This window comes from Thermobia domestica, chromosome 6 (genome assembly GCF_964235325.1).
Source record: "Thermobia domestica chromosome 6, izTheDome1.hap1.1, whole genome shotgun sequence".
NCBI lineage: Eukaryota > Metazoa > Arthropoda > Insecta > Zygentoma > Lepismatidae > Thermobia > Thermobia domestica.
In genome coordinates, this window is record NC_137459.1 from 271,605,806 (window position 1) to 271,620,115 (window position 14,310).

Below are 14,310 nucleotides of genomic sequence, written 5' to 3' on the forward strand. Positions count from 1 at the left end.
ATGCAGGTAAAATGTATACAATCGCCAGCATGAGTCCATATCCACTCTTTATTTAGTTCCTCATCAATAACATCGAAATGATTGCATCCATTTGAGTGAGGTTTCGGTGACTCTTACTGAGAGATACATTTATTATGCTCTAAAGGAAATTTTACTTAAAGTGGTCTATTCAATTCATTGAAAAAGAAAATAAATGTGCTGGATATTCACTTTTGCTGGCGAGTATATATAACACATGCAAAAGTGGATAATTTCACTATTGTTATAGCTACCAGAATTTTTCGCTATACATAAAAAGATAACTAAATGTACACTAACCTGCCAATGTGAGGAACAACGGCATCTTTCGCATACGCAATATGGTTCATCCCCTCCATTGGTGCTTTCTGAAAGGAGTTGTAAGGTAAGTGGTCTACGGAGTTGGTTGGTGATACCTGAAATGTGTTTGTTGGTTAATGGTGCTAAGCCATGGAAAGGTCAGTGCAACTAAGAGTTATGGCATCCAGCTACGAGTGAAATAGGTAAAGTATTGTTACTCTTAGTAACTACAAGTGTACATCAACATGCACACCACGCTAATCACCTATTAAGATGCAAAGTTAGATAGATACCACGTTTCGGCAATATCATGCTCATCCATACGTATTTTATTACATATTTTACAAAACGACTAAAGGAGAACATAAATGCAACGTTTTCATTAAATAATTTTCTTTGTATTAGTTGTTTTTAGGCAGTAGGAGAGAGTAAAATAAATAAAAATAATAAAAGAGGGAAAGTGAAAGAGATATATACACATACGATGAGGATTCATGCTTCCACCATAAGCAAAACTGAAGTTTAAAATTTGGTAATAAAGGCTAAAGGTAATAAACACTTAAGGCTTGGTTAAACTGCGAAATCAGTCATTGTAATGTTGTGAACTAATAATTCTTCGATTAACGAGAATTATATCATTTTAACTAACTGTAGTTACTGAATAAGTTTTCATAGTGATTGTACTAACTTTTTTTGCGTAAGTGATTAAGCAATATTTAAAAACGCATTTATTCTACTTTCTAGCAGGAAAACAGAGAACTTAACCAAAATTTGTCATATTGGGAGTCTTGCAAGCTAATTTCACAATTTACATTTTCAACTTTACTAAATAAGGCCTATTTTAACGGTACTAAATAAGGCCTATCTGATAATTTTAACGGTACTCAAAATTTTGAAAACGTATGTAATGTTTCAAATCAAAACAAGAACAAAATATTTGTTGTCATACAATAAGGAAGGAAGGAATATATTTTTCCAAGGAATGACATTGGAACTTTCCTTGTAAGTTCCTGAATTAATAATTTAGAATTTCAGTAATCTCTCCCGTGAGCAGAATACACTTTATTCGCATATACGTTAATTACACAGATTAATTACTAAAAAAACCTGCAATGCAGAGAATTTCATGCAGAAAACACCTGATAATCATGTCATGATTATTCATGGCTGAGGCAACAGTTAAAAAGGTTTCATGGTAACCAGGTAAGAGTCAAATATAGGAAAAATATGTCTAACAGAATTAAAGGTAAATTACATGTTACTAATATCCACATATAATGTTTAGTAATATTCAAGTTAGCCTACTTTCTAATTTAAAACTAACAATATTCTGTCTGTGGAAAGATGTTATTTCCATTTATTTGACAAACTTCATGCAATCATGCAAGCAAACACAAGTTTACAGAAAACAGAAATGTTTAGTATTATGTGTATATTTTGTCTAGGTTTGGAAAGACTAACAAGCTTTCATAAGAGATAATAAACAGTAAGTAGCTAATAGTATTGCAAGTATAAATAAGCAATTAAGAGATATCGTTAAAAAATATCAAGAACATTGATATTCTTTTATTATCTTAGAATACTTGAACCAAATAGTATAAATAGCATACTTCAATTTAAACATTTTTTAAAATAAATATTCCTGAAACTTATTGAAGAAAATGTCTACCTTATATTTGATTAAGCATTGAGTGTATCATTTTTGGTTAAAAAGAATTATATATAAATATATATAGTAATTATCTTATAAATTATATTATGATGTGATAAATTATTTTAACGTTACTTTTTATATGCAAACATGTTTACTATGTAACACATATTATACACTAATGTTATATATTTAGTACAATAGTACAACCATTACAATGTTCTTCTAAAAATATATTACATACACGTGTTCTAACAATATTACAAAAGTAGTAAAAAAAGAGCTCATTTATATTAAATATTGTTAGAAGTTCGATATGTTAGGTTTATTTATACTTGAATTAAGAAGTACTACAATTAGCACTACATATCTAAGGTAAACTGATGAAAACAAAATTATCTATAAGTAGCAAATCACTATGATTGTTTTCCCTCTGTATTCAGATTTAATGACACAAATAATTACACACTACCAATTTACAGTTCTGCTCTATGCGTGAGAGATGATTACAATTACAATTTTAAGTGTACATCACCACTGATGAAACCTGTAAAATTAATAGTATTACCAGAAATGCAATTGTAGAATACACATACTTTCCCAGTAGCGTCAAATGCATAGTGTTATAATGCAAATAATACATGCGCATACACTTTTATCATATTCCTATACTTATATTTATACATCTATTCTTACGCATGTACTTCTCTTTATAAATACTCTGACATGTGTAGGATGTTTTTATTAATTTCTTCCATTGCTCATACTCGTCATAGACCAGATGAACTATAATCATTGTAGGGAGTTTAAAAGGAGTAAAAGAACATTAATATTTGTAATTACATCATAGAGTGCCCTAGGGTAGAATACAATGTGATCTGAAAATTTTAAACGAAAAGAATGGATGACTGGAACTCCCATCCTCTGAAATATCTTTAATACTATCACTTCTATAAATATTGTATATAATATTCATTGTGTTCCTTTTACTTCAGCCGAATAATGACACCAAATTATGGATTTTCTATATTGTTATTTTTCATGCTTTGGAGAGCGCAACTATCTGAACAGAAAGATTAAATACAAAGTAGAAGAGAAGACACAGTTTTTTTTTATATCGATTGTTGATAAAGATGATTGATATACGGCACCAATACGAGGTTGATATAAACGTTTGATATTGAATCTCTGAAATATTTGTTTGTTCTGGAACGAAATTACACAAACTTCACTAATATGTTGAAGAAAAATGTCAACAGAATTAAATAATTTGACAGTTATAGTAGTTGCAATTCTGAGTTGAGGAAGATTGCGATTACATTGTAATTTTGTTTGCCCTTGTGAATGACTTTATATACGTATTTATAGAGGAAATTTCTAAGTGTAATCCATTCACCTTCGTAAGGCATTTACGGAAGTTTGGTTGAAATTCGAATTATATGTTTAAAGTACACACGCGGTTGAACTAATTAAATGACAGTAGAAAATTTGATGATAACATTGTTCAGCAATAGTAACAGATAACCAGCAAACGTCCTATACTATCTCGTTTTTCATTCAAATACACATCAAACCATATATTCAATACTTTTTTCTAAATGACATTTGCATTGAGATCCTAAAATGCTCTTGCCCCTTTGCTATAAGGTGGGATCATAAGAAACTTTTTCTTTCTCTAAAAAGCGAATAACATTTGTGTCCTGAAATGTTCCTATGGCCTTTATTCTATGAGGCATTCCAAAAAAATGTTTGCAATAATGACAAGACAGCTGGAAGAAGTGAGTGTAGTTCAAAAGGGAAAATCTGAAGAGTGTAAGGGCTTTAGGGTTCCTGGTGAGTAATTGTATTGTTCCTTGCCAAAGGCTGGATGCTTTTGAATAGACACATATGTATCATTCAATGCTTTATTTTTCTAAAGTATCACCTTCTAAGATCTGTTATTCAAAAACGTGTTATTGGAAATAGCAAATAATAAAGAAACCCCTTGGCACAATCTTCTCGCAATGTCTAGTTTATTGTTTAACCTCTAATACTGAGCTCACATCAGATGTGAATCTTTGGATTCAAACCATCGTATATATACGACAACGTTAGGGAGGTGATTCCTGACATCAAGATAAAACAAAAAGTATAGACCAACCAGGGTGCACAAAATGCTTCCTTTCGGAGTTATAAGCTGTCGAAAACACGAAAAATTGAACTTTAAAGGCCCATAGCTCCAAAACTGTGAGACCTAAGGTAGGCGGGTCAAGACTTCATTTAGGAACTAATATGTACTCTATCCAGTACTCACAAACTACCTCTATAAAAATTGTTGCGGAAGTACCGCAGGATTCTGAAACGTGGATATTTGGTTAGGGCACATACTAGTTCCTAAGTGAAGTCTTGACCCGACTATGGTAAGTCCCATAGTTTTGGAGCTATGGGTCTTTGAAGTTCATTTTTTCATGTTTTCGGCAGCCTATAACTCCGAAAGGAAGCATTTGTGCACCCAGGTTGGTCTATACTTTTTGTCTTATCTTGGTGTTAGGAATTACCTCCCAAACGTTGTCGGTGTTGTTTTGAAACACCCTATATATATATATATATATATATATATATATATATATATATATATATTAATGTAGTGAGTTCAGTTTTCATATAACAATATATATTGAAATTCAAGAAGGTACACTGTAGTCGAATTGTTTGTTCACACAGAAATATATATACAGTAGACTTGCGATTATTCGAGGTAATTGAAACCGAGTCTATCCCGGATACGCAAAAACTCGGGTAATGGGATCAGCTATTATTAAATCCAGCAATACGTACTGTCAATAAAAAAAAAAAATACATAGGAATTATTTATTACAGTATACTAAAATTTATAAAAAGAACAATATTTTACATAATACAATACCGCATAAAACTTTTTAAAAGAAAAAGTCAGTGTTTTTTGGGGGACATCTTTTGGCCCTTTTTTGATGCTGCAATGTTATAATGATACACAAAAGCAAACGACTGAGCCAGAAGATTTAGTACTTAGGAGTTCGGCAACAGCCGGTGTACGTGCCATCTCTTAAACAATTGTAATCTGCATTTCTTTTCTTTAGACTGCCTCGGTTAATCCAGAGACTCGGTTAACTGCGACTCGGATAATCATTTGTCTATTGTATATACATATACGTATATAGGTATATATGTATCAACGAGAGATTCGGTATCTTGTTAATTTACACAAATTTGGTTTTCACGTTAAAAATGTATGTAAAACATGCGAAACGAAAGTATTCATTCCTACTTAAATCAATTAAAAAAAAAAAAACTTTTTGTAAAATTAAACAGAATTTATGTGAAAAATATCATTGTTGATAAAACTAAACAATGATAATATTTTCATGACCCTTAAATAAAGCGGCAAAGATATTGGGTAATAATATTTCACTTAACGCGTTTTGTTGATGAAAGTACGGTATTTTTACTTTGTACTGTTTTAAGAAAAACAACAGGAAAAAAAAAACTATATTCTGTTTAAAAGATCTGAATCTTTTTCCCATTAAAGGATTTGAAGGAAGAGGCCATTTTGGTCACATTTGTGACAATATAACTTTTTAATATAATAATAATAATAATAATAATAATAATAATAATAATAATAATAATAATAATAATAATAATAATAATAATAATAATAATAATAATAAAATAGTGTGTATTTTAATGAAAATTATCATTATGAAATAATAAACCGCTCCATCAATTGAATCTCTAATAAAAGAGTTCTTAAAGGTTCTAATAAAAAGTTTCAATAAAAAGATGATAGTTCTAAAAGAGAACAAATAGCACAAGCTAATGCTATCTGTGATATATATACTGGAAGCTAAAATAATGGCGATAACGGAGATAGCAAACTTATAGGAGTCCTCGAAAGAAACAAGAATATGTATATGTTTAGTAAACAGAGGGTGGAAAATGCCACCTTCCAAAGGCTGAGCTGCCGGAAACAGCGGAAAATAAAATTTAAAGCTCCATAGCTCGACAACTATGCAACCTATAATAATTGGATCAAGGAATTATACAGGAAATAGTATACACTTTATATAAATACCCGTGTTTCATAATCCTCCAGTAAAAGCGCAACTAATTGTGGAGAGATTGCTGGGATAGGGGGAGACATGTTTAAGCACTAATTAAGTATAAATAACAATATTCATGTAGATGCCATCTTGAAATCATCTAATTTCTCCGTTACTAAGCGAAAATGAGTAATATCACCTTTCCCTTGCATGTAACTATCAATATTATTTTCAGAAGCTAAGCAACCACATACAACATAGCTTAGCTTCAAAAAAAAGTTTTTCATAATAAAGTGTAATCAAATTTCGATATTAAAATATAATTTGGTAATGTGTGAAGGATGTATTTACTAACTTGTTCTTGTTTAAGAACACAAGTGACTAAAATACTTCATATCTTACAACAGGACAAACACATGTAACCGGAAATACGTAATTGTTTCATAAGAGCTGATGATTGTAGTTTAGTTGAACATTACAAGGTGCAAATGAACTGGAAAAAATCTTATCTTTTAATTGGCAGAGAATCGAAGCCAGATATCTTGTTTGACAGTGATTGCTTTATCATTTAGGTATTACTTGGGAAATTAGTTTATCTATCTATCTATCTTCTATCTCTCTCTCTCTCTCTCTCTCTCTATATATATATATATATATATATATATATATATATATATATATATATAAAGTTCTATTGCAGTCTTTATGAGGAAAAGTAAACACCTAACACTTAAATTATTGTTTTGCACTTGACTATCTGCAACTACAAAAAAAAAAAAAAAAAAGCACGGTGGTGGCTCAGTGGTAGAACGTTTATCTCTGGTACTAGGGGTTCGATCCGAGACATTTTCAACACTGTGTCAATGGGTTTTCTAGGGGTTCTCCCGTTTCCTTCCACATCTTCATTCCACCAATTATTGTATCATTATTTACTTCCATTCATTAGTCATCTCCTTTAGCCTAAGGGCATACTCGTAAGACCTAACACTTAAAGATTTTACTTTACAAAACATTGTAGAATAACAAACATTTTTAAATGTTGGAATGAACTGAAACTTAGATCTCCCATTTTCCTGGAAGCTGCCTTTTCTTATTCCTCTTTTAAAACTTCAAAGATACTTAATTTGAAGTATCTACAAAATAATTAAAATAATTGGTTGACTCGGTAAAATAATTATTAGAATTCATCTGGTTATTCGAGATTAAGTTAAGAGATTACTTATTTACTGAGCAAGGACTGATATTTGGAAGATAGGGATTCGATTCGTTCCCACTGTGTTGTTGAACACATTGGATATTGTTGCATTTCATAACAGTGTTCCATGTGCACTGTATTGCTGAACACAAGATAGTTAATGTAGCATGTGATTGAGGATTTCTTTGCATCACAGACCCCAGAATTCTTTTCCCATGAAATCCAATCGTTGGTTGAACAATGGCAAAACTATATGGCTGAAGACAGCGATTACTTTCATTAACCAGATATTGTAGTTTGCATTTTTTGGCCTCAGGAAATGATGCACCTTGGATGGGCATTTCATTCGCACTAACGTAACATAAACAGTCTTCATTTACTGTAAACATTCAAGTATTAAGCATGTTTAGTAAACGTATAAGACTTAGGAGGAAATCTTTGGGAAGCTGAGCTCCTATTCGCCCTCTCCCTTTCCCCTCTGACTACATCCCTGTGCTTATCCATAAACTTTCGTTAACCTGACAATTCTAGGAGTAATATTTCAGACACAGTAAACTACTGGAGGCATCTTAAACGGATTTGTTTTGTGTATATGGCAAAAAGGAAAAAAAATAATTACTTTTATTTTCACATAATACCAAGAAGCGCTCTCAGAAAATAATAAATTCTGGTAATTCAGTGGTAAGGCAACAGTCGACAAACCAGACCTGGCTTCAATTTTCAGTCAATTTTTGAGCGATAAGATTTTTTTTCAATTCAATTTTTGCCTTGTAATCCCCTATTAGATTACAATTGTTAGCCCTTATGAAACAACTACGTATTTCCAGATAGAAGTTTTTGTCCAGCTCTAAGATATCTGGTGTTTTGGTCATTTTTATTCTTAAACAAAAACAAGTTACCCTTCAAACATTTCCAAATTATACTTAATTATTGAAATTCGATTCCACTTTATTAAAAAAAAAAAAAAAAAAAACTTTCAAGTTAAACTATGATGTGTGGTTGCTTAACCTCTGAAAGTAATATTGGTTGTTACATGAAAGGAAAAGGCAATAATAGTCATTTTCGATCACTAACATAGAAATAAAATTATTTTTAAATTATATGTATATGAATATTGTCATTTATGCTTAATTATTTCTTTAAAAAAAAAAAATCCGTATCGACCCAACTCCCTCTATACAATTCGTTGCACCTTTACCAGATGATTCTAATACATGGATACTTAAGTGGAGATTATATTAGTTCCTGTGTAATTCCTTGACCAGATTACCATAGATCCCATAGGTGTCGAGCTATGGAGCTTTAAAGTTAATTTTTCGTCGTTTTCGGTAACTTAGAACTTTAGAAAATGGCATTTTCCATCCTATATTTAACAGACACTTTTTGTTTCTTTCGAGGATTTCTACGAGTTGCTATCTCCTTTATCACAATTATTTCAGCACCCGGTATATACAGCTTGGACCACTTATCTTGTCCAAAAATTGGAATTTTGTAAAATCCAAGTATCGGCAGAGAGACATTCTTTGACATTCTCTTTGATACCACTAGTTTCCCAGTATTGTCAACCCATTATTATTATTATTATTATTATTATTATTATTATTATTATTATTATTATTATTATTATTATTATTATTATTATTATTATTATTATTATTATTTTTAAATGGCACCACGTCAGGCTATTACACATTTTAAATTTACATGTTAAAAGAAAACTCACAATATCACATTTATTGTTTAGTGTTGCAAACTAAGGACGTTACAGTATCGCAAACATCCAAATTTTGGTTATCTCTATAACAGTAATAACGCAAGTGAGACGAACAGAGCAATTTAATATCTCAAAATCCTTTCAAGAAAATCAAATTGTTAATTTCTTGTAACTTTGTTCCTCCTTTTCTGAAATATGTCGTATAACGGCCGTAGTATTCGACACTAAGATATTTTGGATATGTATTGCCCCGTCTGTCACACTTGCGTTATTACTCTTGTAGAAGCCTCCACAATTTGGTTGCTTTTCAATGTTTGTGATACCGTATTAGCGTCCTTAGTTTGCAACACAGCACAACAAGTGTGTCATTGTAAGTTTTCACTTAATATGTATGTTTGAAATATATAATAACGTAATGTAGTGCATTTAAAAAAAATGCAACTTTATGTTGGAATGGTAACACTGTTAATCTAGTTGTATTGCAATGTATGACTGATAATGTTCCCCTGTCGATATTTGCATGGTCTTCAGTATTTTGCATCTGTTAATTTAAAAGTTACAAGGGTGTATCAAGATAAATGGTCCATCTTGTATATATATGGCTATTCAAAAGAAAGTGCAGATTTAAGGCCGTAAGGTTCCACTTACTTCATGAACCTTAGCTATCGTTTTGTTGTTCTATTATAATGCTACTGAAATAAAATTAAAAAAAAATACTAATTCTTGTTTATCTATCATGCATTCAGAATAAAATAATGCTTAAAACTTCCATTATTGTTGAACAGGTTAAAAACTAATAAAATCCAAAATATTTCCTTAATTTTCCTCTAAAAAAATGAAACAGTCTAGTTTAGACTTTTATTTTAAACTTGAAATATGATTGGCTAAGATAAAATGCAAGATCTTCATGAGCTCAACGAAGCAGGCTTAGAAAATCATGCACTCTTTACAATTAGTGAAACAAATCGAACAGTTGAAATAAAGGAATAACGGAGTGGACATAAAAAACAAATTACTTACAGAAATCTCAAATAAAACTGTGTCGTAAGTGTTTTCGCTGATGCTTCATCAGATAGGAAAAATAAGTAGGAAGAAAATAAACATTAAGGAAAAAGAAAAATAACTTTAGTGTATAATGTGTGATTCCATGTTGGTGTCTAGAGTTCCATGAAACCTCCGTTGAAAATTGTTGATAATGGAGTAAGATAAAGCGCATGGGGACTTGCTTGTTGGTAAGAGTACAGAAAAAGAGAAATAATTCAGGACTGCTATTATTTTTATAACATGATAATAACATCATTTCTTAATTTATGATTATCCATATAAAATAACAACAGAAATATACAAAATAAAATTATATAAAAGTTGAAATAATAATAAAAACTAAAAATAAATAATAGTATTAAGAAGACACGAACATAGTAATAAAATAACGAAAAATACAAAATAAAACAATAAATGTTATATAGGAAATAAAAGTGATCAAATTTAGAGAAAGATGTGGCGAAATGTACTGTTTGGATTGACTGTGTGTTCTGACACGTATAGGAAATCAGAAAGAATTGTCTTTTTTTTTTCTATACGATTTTTAATTTGCACTTCTAATAGTGATTAATTTCGTGGATCGAAAGATGTGTTTCACTAAAAGAAATAAATAAATAAAAAAATTTAAAAAATTAAAAAATGGACAGTGGATATATTTAAGTATGTAAGTGAGAATGAAAGAGTCGTAACTAACGGCATGAAAGTTTTACATTTGGGTTTCTGGCATGACTTCGGTAGAGTTGTTTGTTATTTCATCATACTAGTTGTAAAGAGAAGGTGAAGTTGGAGACCTTCGGAAGATTTTGATTTGTTTGCGAAAAATCCTTTCAGTTTCAGATGAGATGGTGAATATGGGATAAATAAAATTCATGAGACTCTATAAATAAACGGTAGGTGGTGCTAAATAAAGAATGTGGTTTGTTTGTGGATAAGGTTACGGGATATTTATAGTTGGAGATATTTATTTATTTATTTTTAAAGTTAAGTTTAGTTTAATGTCCATGGTTATGCCGTTTAGGCTAATGAAGACGGATGATTAATGGAAGTGAATGATTCTTAAATTAAATTTTTGTGTTCTTCCATCGGACATCGAACTCGGGAATACAAGTACCAAAAGCACACGCGCTAGGCACTAGACTAGGGCATTATGATTGGAGAGTGTTATGCTCTTTAGGTTAAAGAAGGCTGATCATTAACGGAAGTGAAAGATTATGAAATAATCGTGAAATTAGAATGCAGGAGGAAGAAAAGATGCATATGTTTGCAGTGGATAGTTGTTCTAGGAAGGAGAAGAATGTCCTTAAAGAGGGATGGAAGAAATTTAAAAGTTACAAGAATTAAAGCGGTAAAGATCAAGGTATGAGAACCGTTGTTTGACTTATCTAGGTACATGGTGATATTACAAGCATAAGTTATGGGCAACGAAAAAGAATTTAGTATGGAGGTGTTTTTTTGTTTTGTTTTTTTTTTTCTTTTTTTATTTCCTTTCTATCACAGGAGAATCGGAAAGCTAGACGATAAGTTTTAATTTTCTCTTAGTTTGCGTATAAAGGAAGTGAGGAAAGATTAAGAACTGCTGGAGATTGTTTGACTTGTGAGACTGACTTTGGGGCCACGGTGGCTCAGTGGTAGACCGTGATCCTCTGGTGTATGCGGTCCCTGGTTCGATCCCAGCTCGCACCCAGTGAACTTTGTGGTAGACAAACACCGTGTGTGGGTGTTTTGTCGGGGTTGTCCGTTTCCTACCACTTTATTCATTCCACTATTTCATTTATTTTTCATCATCACCATCTCCTTTAGAATAGCCAGCATAACCGTGGGACGTAAAACTCAAAGATTTTTTTTTTTTTTTTTTTTTTTTTTTTTTGTGAGTGACAGAAGATTTGCCAAGACTTTCTGGTCGGTTATGTTAGGTTAAGAGATCGGGCTTGCCACGAAGGCAAGGAGCAAAGAAAGACATTGTTGATTCGAATTGATTTGCTTTGACTTTGAATTTAGCGTCATATAGCTTTCAGCAGCGAGGCTATATGAAACGTAGATCCACAGCTTAATGTGGAGACCGAACCACATAAACTCCCGCCGAGGATCGAACCCGGGTCTCTCCCGTCAAAAGCGGGTATGCTATCTATATAGCCGCCAGAGAGCTTTATGTTGTTCGAGAGGGGAAGAGGTTATGGAAGAACAAAGAGGAGGGCAAGTATACCGAAATAAAGTGAATATTGTTATCCAGATGTGTATTATGGAGTTCTAGAGTAGGGATGGCCGGATCCGGATCTGATTAGGTCCGGATCCGGATCTCGAATCTCCCATGGTTATGACCTTTAAACTAAAGGAGAGGGATGATTAATGAAAATGAATGATTGTGGAATTAAATTTTCTGTCCTTCTCCAAGGGTCACATGCACAAAGAAAAACAAAACATGCGCTAGCCACTAAACACGCAGGGAGGGCGTTGTAGAGATAAGGAGTAGCGAAAGAACGTAATGTTCGTAAGAAGCTTAAATTTCAAAGACTAAAAAAGGCACAAATTACATGGGCTAATGCTTCAAACTTCAGTAAATTGGTAAGAAGGATAGATGGGAAAATAGAGTAAGAAAAATCGAAAAGTAGAATCGTAAGGGTTGACTTTGGGGTCAGTTGCAAAATTAAGAAGAACAGTAGAAATTAAATTTGAGCACGAGCATTATAGAATTTTAACTTGTTTGAATGAAAACAAGAAACCCTGAATTTTGCTCTGCTAGTAATGTCTAAAGATACTGCATAGCTAAACTGTATACATTACATGAATAAGTATAAAGGAATGAAAATAAAAGTAATAACATGCTACGAAAGTTGAAAAAATAAAGATCTATATTGAAGTAAAGTAGAAGCATTATACACAAAAGTGAAAAAGGCCATGACTGGACAGGTACCCGAACCAGGGATCTTCGGTGTACCAGGTCCACTTCCGGAACTTCAACTCTTACTGTTGAAATCGGTGTTCTTTCACTAATGTCACATTATTATGTAATTATATAATAAACAATATAATTATAAAAGATGAGAAAGGGAGCAAGATTTGTAAGAGCAAAATAATATAGTGGAAATATTTAATACGAAGTTCGAAAGTAAACAAACAAAAATTGCAAGACATAATTAAAATATAGAAATTTTGTTAAAATCGAAGGAAAAAGATCTGAAAATAAAATGAGCCGCTTAAAAAAAAGGGAATAAAAGAGACTGAGCGTGCAGTTGAAATAAAGAACTTCCAAACAGGACACCAGGAAATAGTTTATTTTTTTTCACACATACAAAAACAAAGAAACACTCACACACACACACACTCACACTCAAAAACAATGCAACTTTCCTTGATGAGTCATCATATAAGGCGGGGGAGAAGTAAAAGAAATAAAGAAAACAATGGTTAAGGATTAACTGGAAGTCCAGTGCCGTATTGGCGTCCAAAATCATGTGATACTGTGGCATGATTGAAAGTGGATTTTCGTTACCTGTCCTATCAGATAGGTGTTTGGAAAAGAGATAAAGAAAAGTAAAGAAAATGAAATGAAATCGTTAAGTTTTACGTCCCACGCTTATGCGGGTTAGACTAAAGGAGACGGTGATGATGAGAAATGAATGAAATGGTGGAATGAAGAAAGTGGGAGGAAACGGGAGAATTCCAAGGAGATGCACGAACACGGTATTTGTCCACCTCAAAGCCCCACCCTGCCCCCTGAGAAAAGAAAAGAAAAGTTGAAGAGTAGAATAATAGCTATGAGCCATTTAGGTGGGTGCCATGTTGGAATGAAGTCACGTGATAGAGTTATCAGATCAAATGTGAGTGGGGTTAGTGAAAGTGGATAAAACTAATATGACAGTGCAGGATAGCAAACAAATAATAAACAAAGATAAATTTTGTATACTATATGATAAAAGGGCTTGAATAATAAATAAAAATAGTTAAATAATAATAATAATAATAATAATAATAATAATAATAATAATAATAATAATAATAATAATAATAATAATAAAATAATAATTAAATAATAAAAATAATTAAAATAGTAATACATAAAAAGTGAAATATAACACAGATTGAAAAATATGTAGGACAATAGAAAGTGAAAAAGGAATTGACAAATATAGACGTGTGGGGGAAAAATGTAATGAGGTAGGGCACTAAAGGCGGTTAAGGCCAACAGATGGTTCGCGGATATGATGGTAATGTTAACTTCTTAATTTTTTTTCATTTTTTCTTATGGGCATGAAAGAGTCTAAGAAAAGAATTTGAGTATATTTAGGAAGAAGGTGTTATCAAATGTATTGTTCGTTCTGAAACAAGT

The 14,310-nt window shown here is 31.7% G+C and overlaps 1 protein-coding gene across 23 annotated transcripts in view; it reads right to left on the reverse strand.

The window, feature by feature from the left end:
- The window catches only part of Ca-alpha1D (Ca[2+]-channel protein alpha[[1]] subunit D), an 836,510-nt gene that overhangs the window by 23,898 nt on the left and 798,302 nt on the right, over positions 1-14,310 (reverse strand). For 19 of the 23 annotated variants that reach the window (XM_081762817.1, XM_081762798.1, XM_081762799.1 and 16 more), the window contains one exon: positions 319-434. In XM_081762817.1, the coding sequence (XP_081618943.1) occupies positions 319-434 (116 nt within the window). Of the gene's footprint in view, positions 1-318; positions 435-14,310 lie in introns of those variants that run through there. The other 4 variants (XM_081762804.1, XM_081762808.1, XM_081762816.1 and 1 more) reach the window with 2 other exon arrangements.